We start from the raw sequence: 11,859 nt of genomic DNA on the forward strand, positions 1-11,859 counted from the left end.
ACAGGACGGTGAGTTTAGGAGGAGCTGTGGTGTGTTCCAGCATCAGCATAAAGCCACAGAGTCAGGTTCAACATTTAGATGTAAACCGCTCCAGAATCTCCTCTTAGAGGTGAATACAAACACATCATGTTAAACAAAGTGCCTGCTTTCCCTCCTCACTGTCGCCACTTCATGTTTTTATTATCATCCATCCTGGACTGTCAGCTGTCGGTGGAGATCCAGTCGAGCCCTCCCTCATCCCTCCCTCCACCTCCTCGGCCACAGAGTGCTGCTGCTGCTGTAGTCATTTGGCAGGAAGCCCCATCTGTTTGTCAATTATGCCATAAATATATACAAGGCAGAGGAAGCATTTACGGCGTCCCTGCTCGGGGCCAGGGATGTGTCATGACATCATCATGCCGCTGATGATTGGTGGAAACTCTCAGGTTGTATTTCATGCTCTGCCACTTTAGAGGAGAATGGGGTTGTAATTAAAAGATATGACAGCACGCATGGCTGCTTGTTCTTAATTGGCAGCATATGAAGCAGCGGCGGTGCACGTGGAATAACGCAGCGGCGCCGATACCGGACTGGAGTGTCGGAGGAGACAAGAGGATGCCTTTCATCCTTTCTTTCTAAATGTTTTAATAGACAGGAGCATATTTTTGACCCAGATATCCACGCTGGCTGCACCAGTTCCTTCAACACCTCCAGTCTTCTCATTCCAGTTATCAGAGATGTGACTTCAGTTTGGTTTGTTGTCTGATGGAGTTCTGCTTCATGTCCCTGGCAGAGGCCTGCACCTGGACTTCCCTCATTCTCCCTTCAGTGCCATCTATGGGGTTCCCATCAACAGCCCGGGGACGCTCTACCCAACGGACCTGCCCCCGCCGTATGAGTCGGTGGTGGGTCAGACCCCGGCCAGCCAGGTGAGGAATCACAAACAGCTCTGGCCTCAAAACACCCGCAGAGGGTTCAGCTGATTACCAAATGAGCAGTAAAATCCTAAACTCACGAGGTAAAGATTAAATATTCTTCTAACAGTTTCTAATCACTTCTTATTTCTGTTAAAGCAGATGGTCGGATGTGCGCCGCTTTTAAAAATTCAGCCATTCAGTGAATAATTGAAGTGATGAAAATTTTTAATGAGATAACCTTCAAAGACAAGTGGAGGTCGGGGTTAATAGACAGCCGGGTGTGTGAATCGTGTGTTTCTATAGAGCACAGATCTGATCAGAAAAAGTCCATTTGACCAGATATTTAGCTCAAGTTAGTGATGTGTGTGTTTAACTTAACCCTTTATGGACCACGTGACCATATCTGGTACCTTCCTTGGACGTGTCCACCCTGAGCCTCTCCTTGGGCTGAAGAACCACGTCCACTTTGATTCAGTTTTATATTAGTGCCAATATCACTACCTTATGGAAAAGAAAAAAATAAAGTAAAAATATCTTGAAACATCCTTCAGTCACACCCTCAGGTTGAAATGTTCATGTTCCAAGTGTTTGAAGGATAAAGGGTTAAGGCTACCAGAGCACATATTTATTTAATAGTTGTCAGGAGCAAAGTCTTCGACTCGTTCCTGTATTTTGGGATGTTACCTGTCAACTCTGGAAGTAAAACTCTGCACATTTAAGCCGAGCATCATCAGCTGCTTTGACTGTCAGAGTGATCAGAGCTGCTGTTTTTTCAGGCTAAAGCTTTCGCTGCATCTCACTGTTGGACTCTAAAAATAGCTGTGTCATGTGCAAGGAGTCCTTTTATCTTCTACGATTGTGTTCTCAACATCATTTAACACCTCAGGCTTTCCATCCGCCGTCCCATTATACACGTTAAATCTGCAGCTCTCCTCATGTCTATTTTAAACAGTTTCCCTCAAACAGGAATCAACAGAAGGTTTTCTCACCTGAAACAGACGAGCAGCAGGTTCTGTGAAAAAGCCCTAATGTGAGCTGGCAGCGATCGATGGGCTGTGTGAGGGAACAGTTGGAGGGCAGAGGAGAGTCAGCTGACGGCTTCAGGCGTGAGACCTGCACAGCAAAGTTATACCAACTCATACGTGTCATATACTGCGTTTGAAAAGGGCATTAGTGAGGCTAATTAAAGTGTCTTATTCAGCTCTACACGCTGCTGTAGTTTTCTGCTCTGGCACCTCTGCCCTTTAAAATGAGAAATGAGTGAGTTGTGATGTGACAGAGCCCCCTACAGACCGATCAGAGGTACTGAAGGTTAGGCGCCACACAGCTGTTATGCAATACATACAGTACATGTTTATTCAGCAGCGCTGTTTGTCCAACGACTTCTTCTCTACAGGTCACCACCAGCATAGACCAGCAGGCCACCGAGTCCAGTCTGTGTGAGAGGAACACCACCGCGGGCCTCAGCACTCAGGGTGAGGCCAGTCGGAGCGTTTGCAGATGAGCTGAAGGTCCTTTTCAGCTCGGAGTCAACCAGTTTCTACTTTTTCCTCTGTCTTACAGCCTCGGTGGACAGTGCGTCCCTGATGGTGTCAGAGGTGGCCGATCAGGACCAGACTTGCTCCTCGGAGGACCTGTGCTCCCTGGAGGTCCAGGGCTCGGACTCCTCCCCCTACGGCACGCTCCACACCGCCCCCACCGACGGAAGCTGCACCAGCCTGGAGCTCTGCACACGAGGTTCGTCGCGCTGCCATCGCGGCCTGCCCACCACCGACGCTCGCCCCAGTGACACCGGCTACAGCGAGTCGTCGCACACACAGGAGTCCCTGGAGCGCTCGCCGGACTGGTCCTCGGGAAACTTTAGCAATCTGGACCAGGAGGATTCTACAGAGAACACACATCCATGTGAGGAACTCAGGGCCGCAATGCATATATGCGATGAGCTGGCCTCGGCCAAACATTTACCAGAGGAGCCACCTAAAGCATCCACACACGCCCTCATTAAAGCACGGATGATGAGCCGGAAGCTGACGCTGCCGGTCACCATCCCCCCACCGCCTCAGCCCTGCTCCCCCACCTCCGTGGCCTCCTCTGGTGGGACTTCAGCGATCAGCCCTTTGGCTCCTTCTCCCTCCCCTTCGCCTCCCAGCAGGCCTCGCGGCCCCAGGCTGTGCTTCAGTGTTTGGTCGCCCTCCTCCGCGTCGCAGCCTCCCTCTACCTCAGCCCAAAGCGGCCACTCGCCCTCAGACAGGCCTCGAGGGCTCCGAGCAGCCAGGAGGTACCGAAAACTGGCTCGCATCGTCCGGTCCACCAGCGACCCAATCTCCTGCTCCACTACGACAGGGAGTAAGTGCTGCAGACATGCTACACAAGGTTCACACGGCATCTGTAATAGGCCATCTAATCACAAGTGATGAGACGTGTTTAGATTCCTGATTGGCTCTGTTTGTTTTTTACATCACCTTAAACTGACTGTTGATGGGATTTTGACTGTTGACTGGATAAATCAAGACATTTGAAAGCACAATTATTGCATTTTTTAAACCTTTTATAGATTAATCAAGGGATCAAGTAATAAAAAAATTACTGTCTGATTTATTGGTAATGAAATGAAGCATCAGTGGCGTCCGTCCTGCATCCTTTCATTGTGAGAACAGCCTCTGTTGTTGGTCCATACTGAGGCTTTGTCTCCCTCTACAGGAGAAAACTGTGGCTGCACCTCTGGAAGTAACCCTGCTGCTGAGGATTCAGCTCACACATCACCAGACCAGGGTATGAACACTCAAATAAAGCATTTATGTTATCAGACATCCAAAACGTTTGACCTGAAGGACAAACCGGACGTCTTCAAAAGCCACAAACCACTTTGACAAACTTCTCTGAAACAAACAGGATTTATTGTTTCTGTCACAAAGCAAATCATCAACCTTGATTTTAAGACCTGTATGTTTTATCTTCAGAGCCCAGAGACGCTTCAGCAGAGACAGTGGGAGCTAAACCCAGTCAGACGAGCGTCAGGAAGCAGCAGAAGGAGGGCAGGAGAGTCGACATCCACCTGAAACCCCGGTCTCTCCACACCCACTCCTCCCACGAACGCCCGCACTCTCTGGCTGACCTGAAGATGTACAAAGACACCAAAATATTAGTGGCCAAGTTCCTGGAGCACTCAAGCTGCAGTCTACCTCCTGAAGTCCAGCAGGTCGTCAACAACATCAAGTGCGTCATCAAGTCGGACGAGAAACACATGGAAGAGGCCATCTTTAGTGCCAACGTCATAGATCAGGTAAGTGGATTAATAATACCTGAAAGCGATGTGGAGAAGTGTAGACCTTCTCTGGTTTTAACGGTTGTTGGTGAGCAATGATCAAATTGGACAAATCGTGTTAAAGACTCTGAGCGACTGCGACGGCCTTTACTCACTGGGAAGGAAACTGTTTTGTTTTTCTGTTGTTGGCTTGAGAGTTGCACCGATGAAAGGCCACCGTTTTCTGAAAAGGTTTAAAATGAGACAGAATAAGATTATCATGATCCAATAATAATTATTTGTTAATTGATAAAATACCTGTTAATAAGTTAAGAGGCCAGACTTGTCATGATGTGCACCTTTAGGTTCCTTTACGTTTCAGATAGTAGGAAATTCACAGCAGACATAGTTTAGTTTGTTTTGATGGAAAATAAATCAGCGTATTTGTAATTTGTAATGACAACAGCATGAAAACAGGAGAAGTGATGGAAACCCTACAGTGTCTCATGTTATCGCTCCTCTAGGACGTAAACTGATATTTGGTTTGTTTGGATTCATGTCCTGCGACAGTAAAGTGCAGCTCAACACATTTATCTCCTTCGTCAGTGCGGCTGATGTTTGTGGAGACTTTAACTGTATCTCAGCCAACATGGCCGATGGGTGGCAGCACGTCCTCTGTTTGATTCCTGGTGATTCTGTGTCTCCAGGTGATGACCCAGCGCATCATAGGCAGCCCCAGGAAGCGCGGCCACGAGGACCTTCACCTCCAGAGCTGCGGTGCTCTGAGTTCATCCCCGTCCCCTTCCATGCGCCGTCCAAAACATCTCCCACAAACAACCAGCGCCTCCACCAACCCACTGGGCTCCCCTTCCTCTGAACAAAGCCTTGAGTGCAAAGAAACTATTCTCTGACCACTCTCCCAACAAGGACTCGGGTCGAAACTCTGAGGGCGTTCCAGGGTGCTGGTGCTGCAGACACGCTGTCCTGTGCTGCTGGTGTCTGCGGGCTGTTTATTAACTCTTCAGGCGTCACCAGATCACGTTCTGCACAGTGTGGCTGCAGCACAAAGCAACTGAAATGCTGTCAAACTGTATTTCCTAGTGCCCTGTGAGACCGTGCCAAGTCATCAGCAGAAATGGTAGCAAACTCAGACTGAGCCTGCCAGTGTCTGTAGTGGCTTCTTTCTCATCAGAAAAACAAAAGAATGTTTCTCCCTCAGGGGATCTTTTCTACTGAGTTTCATCTCTTAAAAAAAAAACAGAAACAAATACACAGCTGGTAAGTTTGGATCTGTGGCTGACAGACAAAGGAGATTGTGTTTTCAGTATTCCTCTTGTCCTCATAAGAAACAGAGACGACGTGTTTGTATTAAACTGTGAACTGAACTGACAGGGCATTGCTAGCCGTTGTTTGCAGACTTTGTGGAGTTGTTGCGGATCGGGTGGTGAATATTTTGTGGTTCGAGAACATCACAGATGTGGATTATTTAACTTACCTCATTGTGTTACGATTCTTTTCAGTGTTACAATAAAATATGCATTTCTATATTGTGGTTTGTGTTCTTATTTCTGCAAGGACTTCTGGATTATTTATGTTTTGCACATTTCATCAGCTCAACCAGAAAACACAGCCCTGACAGAAATGTCAATTAGGTGAAGGTAACTGAATCAAACTAGTGATGCTGAAGCTGTTGGTTGATTGTTTACTATCCAGGGACCTGGTCCTCACGCTACAACAACGTGAAGGTCATCCTGTTCAGACTGACAGACTGGTAGTTTTCCAGCTGTAGATTAAAGTTTAAAAGGTGGAGTGCATTATGAGTGAGTTGGTGAATACGGATTATATCATGGTGTGATTGGACACATTCCTCCAGCAGGTGAGATTTGATTTGACACACCATAGAAGGCATCCACAGTCTGTGGCTGCTGACAGGGACTATGGGGGTGAACGTGTGCATTAATACATTTTTAAACAAAATCAGGCTGTTTGCAATCTTAAAGTAAATGTCATTCATTCCATGAAGACAGGACTGGGCTGTGAATCACATTACAGGCTCCACATGTTGATTTCTGTTCGTGCTTTCCTTTTTTTTTTTCTGAGGCACATCTCACTTGCTCATGTTTACAGCACACGGCGTGAGGAGGCTAAACGCTGAAAACTGGGACCTTTATTTCAACCACACACCCTGTACAACTGTAACACGTCCTGCAAGTGAGCCATGCGCTTCCGGTATCCAGTGAATATTTATCAAAGTATTTTCGAGCAGGTTCATTGCGTTCACCTTGTGACCGATGATTGCTCGTCATTAGGGGCAGAAATATAGATCCTACATGTGCAGCATAAGTCGCTCACATCAAGCAAAGCTATAAGCAATTCCAACGTGAGAACCAATGCCGTGCTTTCTTTGCGCTGCTAACTTTTGGGCTTTTATTTTGAAACGCACTTGCGCATGTCCGGTAGCGGGGAGTGTTTGCCGCTGACTTGACGCCGCGCAGATATGATGTTTGGTGGGCAGTGAGTCGTGGACAGTGTGTGGTACCAAGTCCGCGTCCACGGTGCTGCTCGGATCCGGTTCGTTGTGTTGGAGGGACCACATCCGTCCTCCGTGAGAGCAGACAGAGAGAGAGACGCTACCGGAGGCTGACAGCAGCCGGTGATGTCCTCTCCTCTCCGGCTGCTAGCTAGTGTGAGCGTCAGGCGGTTAGCTGGACGGTAACGGGAGCTAACCGGAACGGCAGGTCGGGATCATCATCGGACGGAGATCCGGTGATTAGACGAGCTCCGGGCGTCGGGGGGTGCAGCTCCCGTAGGATTTATCAGACACATCAAACGTTAGCAGCAGGCTAGCAGCGCAGCGAGCCGCGGGTCCATTAGCTCCGCTCATTAGCTCCCGTCAGCGCCACGGCGCCGCGTCCACGTCGCGTCTCGTCGGCCGTGTACCGCTGCCAGCTGAGCTAGGCCACGTCCCCGCGGGCGGATTTCACCCTCTCACACCGGACGGGCTGCGGAGAAGATGCCCAGTGTGCGGAAGGAGGACGGAGAGTGACGCTCGGCGGAGATGTGAAGACGCCTTTCTGACATTCATGACTGTCGGGCTGGCGTTTGATTTCGCGAACGGTTGCCGCATATCCACGGCATGTCACGTAGACGGATGTGCGTTACACCGGGAGAATACTGTCAGTAGGCTGCGGTAACGAGCTGAAGTAGCGTTACACTTGGTTTCAGAAATGGTCGGGTTTGGTGCAAACCGCCGGGGAGGCCGCCTCCCGTCCTTCATCCTCATCTTCCTGACGGTGATCATCGCCATCCTGTCGTTCAACTACTGGACGGTGTCCAACAAGCACGGCCGCTTGCTGGACGAGCTGGCGGAGGTGCAGACGCAGGTGAAGCGGACGGACGCGGCGCGGAGCCGCCTGGAGAAGCGCAACTCGGAGCTGATCATGCAGGTGGACACGCACAGGAAGCAGATCGACCAGAAGGATGGAGACTACAGCGTCCTGGAGGGCAAGCTGCAGGCCCGAGAGACGCTCATCAAGAAGTGCACCGACGAGAAGGTAGTGAGGATGGGCTGGAGCTCAGTGGAGCTGTGGGGCAGCAGGAGGCTCCCAGTCCGCATGTCCACACATAAACCCAGTACCAGACCAGTCTGAGCAGAACCAGACCACACAGACATGCTTCAGCTGGTTTAGAAGACCTGAGATGTTTTTCATAGATTCACCACGTGCTGCTAAATTACAGATGATATCAGAACATCTAGTAAAATTACAGAAAAAGTATTAATTTACACGTGATGCGTTTTTTAAAAAGGCTAAAACTGTAAAAGACATCCACATCAAAAACCAGACTTTTTACAGTCATACTTGGTTCCTGTCATCTTATTAACTCAGTCTGTTATTTTCACATATCTGCTGCTATTTAAAAGAAAAAAAAAAGTATATTAGAAAAGTGGTAAATGCTTTTTCTGGTATTTCACTGATTTTTCCTGTTTTACTAAAATACAGATAATATCTAGGAGGTCATGGAAGAAATGATTTAATTTACATATGAAATGGGGAAAAAGAAAAACCTGTAAAAATTACCCACATCATTTTTAAAATTAAAATAAATGGTAGTTTGTTCTTTAATGACATTTGATTGTAATATTAGACAAGTTTGCTGTATTTAAGTTAGCAAAAAGTTCATTATTTGCTGTTATTTGAAACTAAAATTATATTAAGGACGGGAAAATCCTCTTTATTATCAATTATTTTACAGATTTAAAATAAACTTAAGCTTTCTGTCAATATCTTGTAAAATCACCAAAAAAAACAATAACAAAAAACAACTAAATAATAATTTAGACTTTGACTGTAAAAAGGAAAAACAAACCCAGACCAGATCTGTGCATCATGTCCAGTGTTTTTAAATATTGGTACAAATTGTAACATGTTCTTTTAAATCATAGTTTTACTGTATTTAGTTCAGATAAATATATAATTTTAAAATAATGATAATAATAATAATAATAATATATAATTTTCCATTTAAGTGTTTTAAGTATTTCACTGTTTCTTCACATATTTTGCTTGCTGCCAGATTTTCACCGTTTTTAAACAAGACAACATTTTTATATATATATATATATACACACACCTATATATACACACCTATATATACACCTGCATCAGGTGTCACCGTAGAGTTCTGAACACTGTTAATCGTCGGCTGTGTTTTCGGTTCGACTTCATCTCCCGCCGTGTTGAACTAGGAGGCGGGAGTCGTGTTCTCTCCCAGAGCAAACAGGCAGCCGGATGTGAAGCCAGGCGGACCGGACGCAGCATCAGAGCATCACAGCTGTTGTGCTGCTCTCATGTCCTCGCCTTAGATCAGGATGAACTCTGTCTTCCTTCAGCCAGCTGATCAGCTGTTCTTCTTGAATTGTTTCGTGTGAAGCATCAGATGATGCGTGCGACTTGTCCTTGGCCAGAAACTCATTCATCCACCTTCATCTGAGCTCCACGTTGGTGCGCTGTAGCTGAGCATTATATAACGGTGGTGGCAGACAGCGCCGACGCCTTTCAGGTGTGGGTGACGTCCTGTACATCGTGGATCCGGTGCATTAATCAGTGCTGGATCTGAAGCATGGGCTCTTGGTTGATCCTCTTTCCAAAACCATAGACTAAACCCAGGAAGTCCGTATTTACTCCACACAGAGCCGACTTCAGGTCGACTATTAATGACTCACTTTGCTCGATTGTTTTATACCATTAGATCCATTTCAGTGGTTTAAAGGCCACGTGTCCATAAACCACAGCGAGCTCAGAGCTAACGGCGCTAATCACAGCCGCAAAGAAAAGAAACTGAGCTGAGCTTCCTCGTGTTGCTTTGCTGTTTTTATTCATTTGATCAGTACATCAGCATGCTCCACCAGGCCGACCCGGCTCCTGTCCGGAGCCGTGGTCCAGCCAGCACCTCGCTGGCTTTGTGTCCCGGCACCCTCTGAACTCTGGTGTGCGTCCAGCTGCCCCGGGAGACGCCTGGACAACAGACAGGCTGAAGGTTTCCTCTCATTTGCATCCAGCCTGACTTGCAAAGCAGAGGCATGACTGGTTTAACTGGTGCGTGTGGTCTGGTGCTGTGGTGGTCTGGTGATGACCAGCACTGAGCAGATGCAGCCTCCATCCAGCTGAGCTGAGCTGGGACGCGTTGGGCATGACGTCTCAGGAGCTGTGAGACTTTGAGGAGATGCAGAGGTTGACTTTAAAATGTGATCCAGAGTTGGTTAATGTACCACGACCTGCTGATAAGGAACAGCTTGTACACATGTGTTCAGGTCCGGGGAACGCCGTGGAGTTCTTGCTCAACATTTGCTGATAAGCTGTGCTTGAAGTAAAACTTTGTCCGAGCTTCTTGAGAGGAGACACCAGTAACTGCTCCAGATAACGCTGCCGCTAAAAGGCCTCATAAAGACATGAACCCGACGGATCCTCGTGCTCAACCAACCAGCAGATTTAAAGCAGCCGGTCCTGTTTGGAGGCGAACACCTGTTAGACTACAAGTAACGTTGAATGGATGATTTAGCAGCGAGAGGCAGCCGTCAGCCTCATGAGGAGGTTCTTTTCAGATGATTCTGAGCACACTGTGCTGCTGGATCCCCGGTTCTGAGGCCAAATCAAATCAGAGCAGGACAATGGCTCTGCAGCACACTGCCTCCTGTTCAGCTTCCTGTCGGCTACTTCACTCCCCACAAACCGAACCTGGCTGCTCCTATTGCACATTTATTCATCTTGTTTCACCTCCTGGCAGATAGCGTTTGTGTGAGAGTGAAAACGTGACTCGTGCTGAGTTTTCTAAGTTGTTTGGTTGAGAATAGTTGAAGCGTGGCATCAGGAAGAATCCACGCTTCCTCTTTTTCTGGCTCGTGTGTAAATTGAAGCATCCGGGTCTTTGTTCCCGTAATCAGGATCAAAGCAGGTGTTGAATAGCACTTGTTCCACTCCTTTGTTCTGTCAACAGCCCGGCCCTGTCGGACCAGAAATGCAGCTTCACGCAGCCACAGTCCTGCAATGCAGAGACGCCTGACGGTTGAGTGTTAAATGGCGTCCACATGTCCCAGCGTGGATGGTCTGGTGCACATACGATGCAGCTCGTGGTTTGCTCTTCATTCAGTCTGTAAGCAGCCCGACTGGGTTGTGTTTTCCACAGAGTGGGTTCCAGCAGGCGGCACTGGGAAGCCATTAACCACTAGTGAGGGTGTAACAGGATGAAGCTTGGGCCTCGACTGCAGTTCAGTCTGATGCTGTGTTTCCTGTGTGCTCCTGCTGCCCTCCTCCTCCTCCTCCATCACAACTCATTCAACACTCGGAGGGATGACCCGTTTTAGGGAAAGAGGGAACATCTGTAGCGTTCTCCTGCTGTGTAATCCACGTTCCTCCTGTCTGTTGGTACAGCAGCTGTGATCGTGTTCCTCAGAGACGGCGACATGCCTTTTTTTGTTCTTTTCCCAAATCTCAGCCCCAGATTGTGCTCGTTGTCGTCTGAACAATCATTCTGCCTCCCAGTGAAGCTGCAGGCTTTGTGGACTCTGATGCTTTTTTTTGTAAACTTGCTTTCATCAGGGTGGACATTATTGAAGATAGCCGTAGCTGCTGTGGTCTGGATGCCACTACAAGCGTTTGATGCTCAACAGGAGTTTAGAGCTTTAGCGTCCGGGTTTCCCTTCTACCTCATTCCTTCATTTACTTGCTCCTGCGGCCCTTCAACAGTTTATGCATCCGACTGTACATTTCATTACAACAGAAACAAACACATCCTGGGACATAGAAACAGTTTTGTTGGATTGGATTCTGCTTCAGTTTCATGTCCGTGACAAGCCTGAGATCTCAGTCCAGATTACCAGGAATGCACCACTCTGCTGTGAAGCACAAAGAACAGAACATACGTGTTCCCCCGGTTTTCCTGCCATTAACGTTGTCATCTAATGACAGCAACCAGCTGCACAATTTAGTTGGTTGCACACGTTTGTTGAACTGCTTTTTAGCTGCACAAGAGTTTCTCAGCTGCTTAGATTCCTGAATGTGTTTTTCTCTCCTCACAGATGAAGCTGCAGAATGATGTCACAGCCCAGATGACAGAGATCCAGAGGCTGAAAGGTAAGACTGCAGCCCTCCCTGGCCAACAGGGGGCGCCATCGAGCAGCACGTCAGCAAGATCTCTCAATATGGCTGTTTAATTATGCAC

At 47.8% G+C, this 11,859-nt stretch overlaps 2 protein-coding genes across 3 annotated transcripts in view; both read left to right on the forward strand.

The window, feature by feature from the left end:
* Window positions 1-5,656, forward strand: part of fam189a1 (family with sequence similarity 189 member A1) — a 93,720-nt gene extending 88,064 nt beyond the window's left edge. Inside the window, exons 7-12 of the mRNA XM_008281375.1 lie at window positions 773-908; window positions 2,293-2,371; window positions 2,460-3,242; window positions 3,597-3,668; window positions 3,857-4,179; window positions 4,848-5,656. Coding sequence (XP_008279597.1) covers window positions 773-908; window positions 2,293-2,371; window positions 2,460-3,242; window positions 3,597-3,668; window positions 3,857-4,179; window positions 4,848-5,051 — 1,597 coding nt within the window. The 3' untranslated portion in view covers window positions 5,052-5,656. The remainder of the gene's footprint in view (window positions 1-772; window positions 909-2,292; window positions 2,372-2,459; window positions 3,243-3,596; window positions 3,669-3,856; window positions 4,180-4,847) is intronic.
* Window positions 5,657-6,620: 964 nt separating this feature from the next.
* golm2 (golgi membrane protein 2) overlaps window positions 6,621-11,859 on the forward strand; it is an 11,524-nt gene continuing 6,285 nt past the window's right edge. For both annotated transcript variants that reach the window (XM_008281376.1, XM_008281377.1), the window contains exons 1-2: window positions 6,621-7,694; window positions 11,717-11,771. In XM_008281376.1, the coding sequence (XP_008279598.1) occupies window positions 7,368-7,694; window positions 11,717-11,771 (382 nt within the window). In that variant the 5' untranslated portion in view covers window positions 6,621-7,367. The remainder of the gene's footprint in view (window positions 7,695-11,716; window positions 11,772-11,859) is intronic.

The sequence above is a fragment of the Stegastes partitus genome, unplaced genomic scaffold, assembly GCF_000690725.1.
Source record: "Stegastes partitus isolate 25-593 unplaced genomic scaffold, Stegastes_partitus-1.0.2 Scaffold232, whole genome shotgun sequence".
In the NCBI taxonomy this organism is placed as follows: domain Eukaryota; kingdom Metazoa; phylum Chordata; class Actinopteri; family Pomacentridae; genus Stegastes; species Stegastes partitus.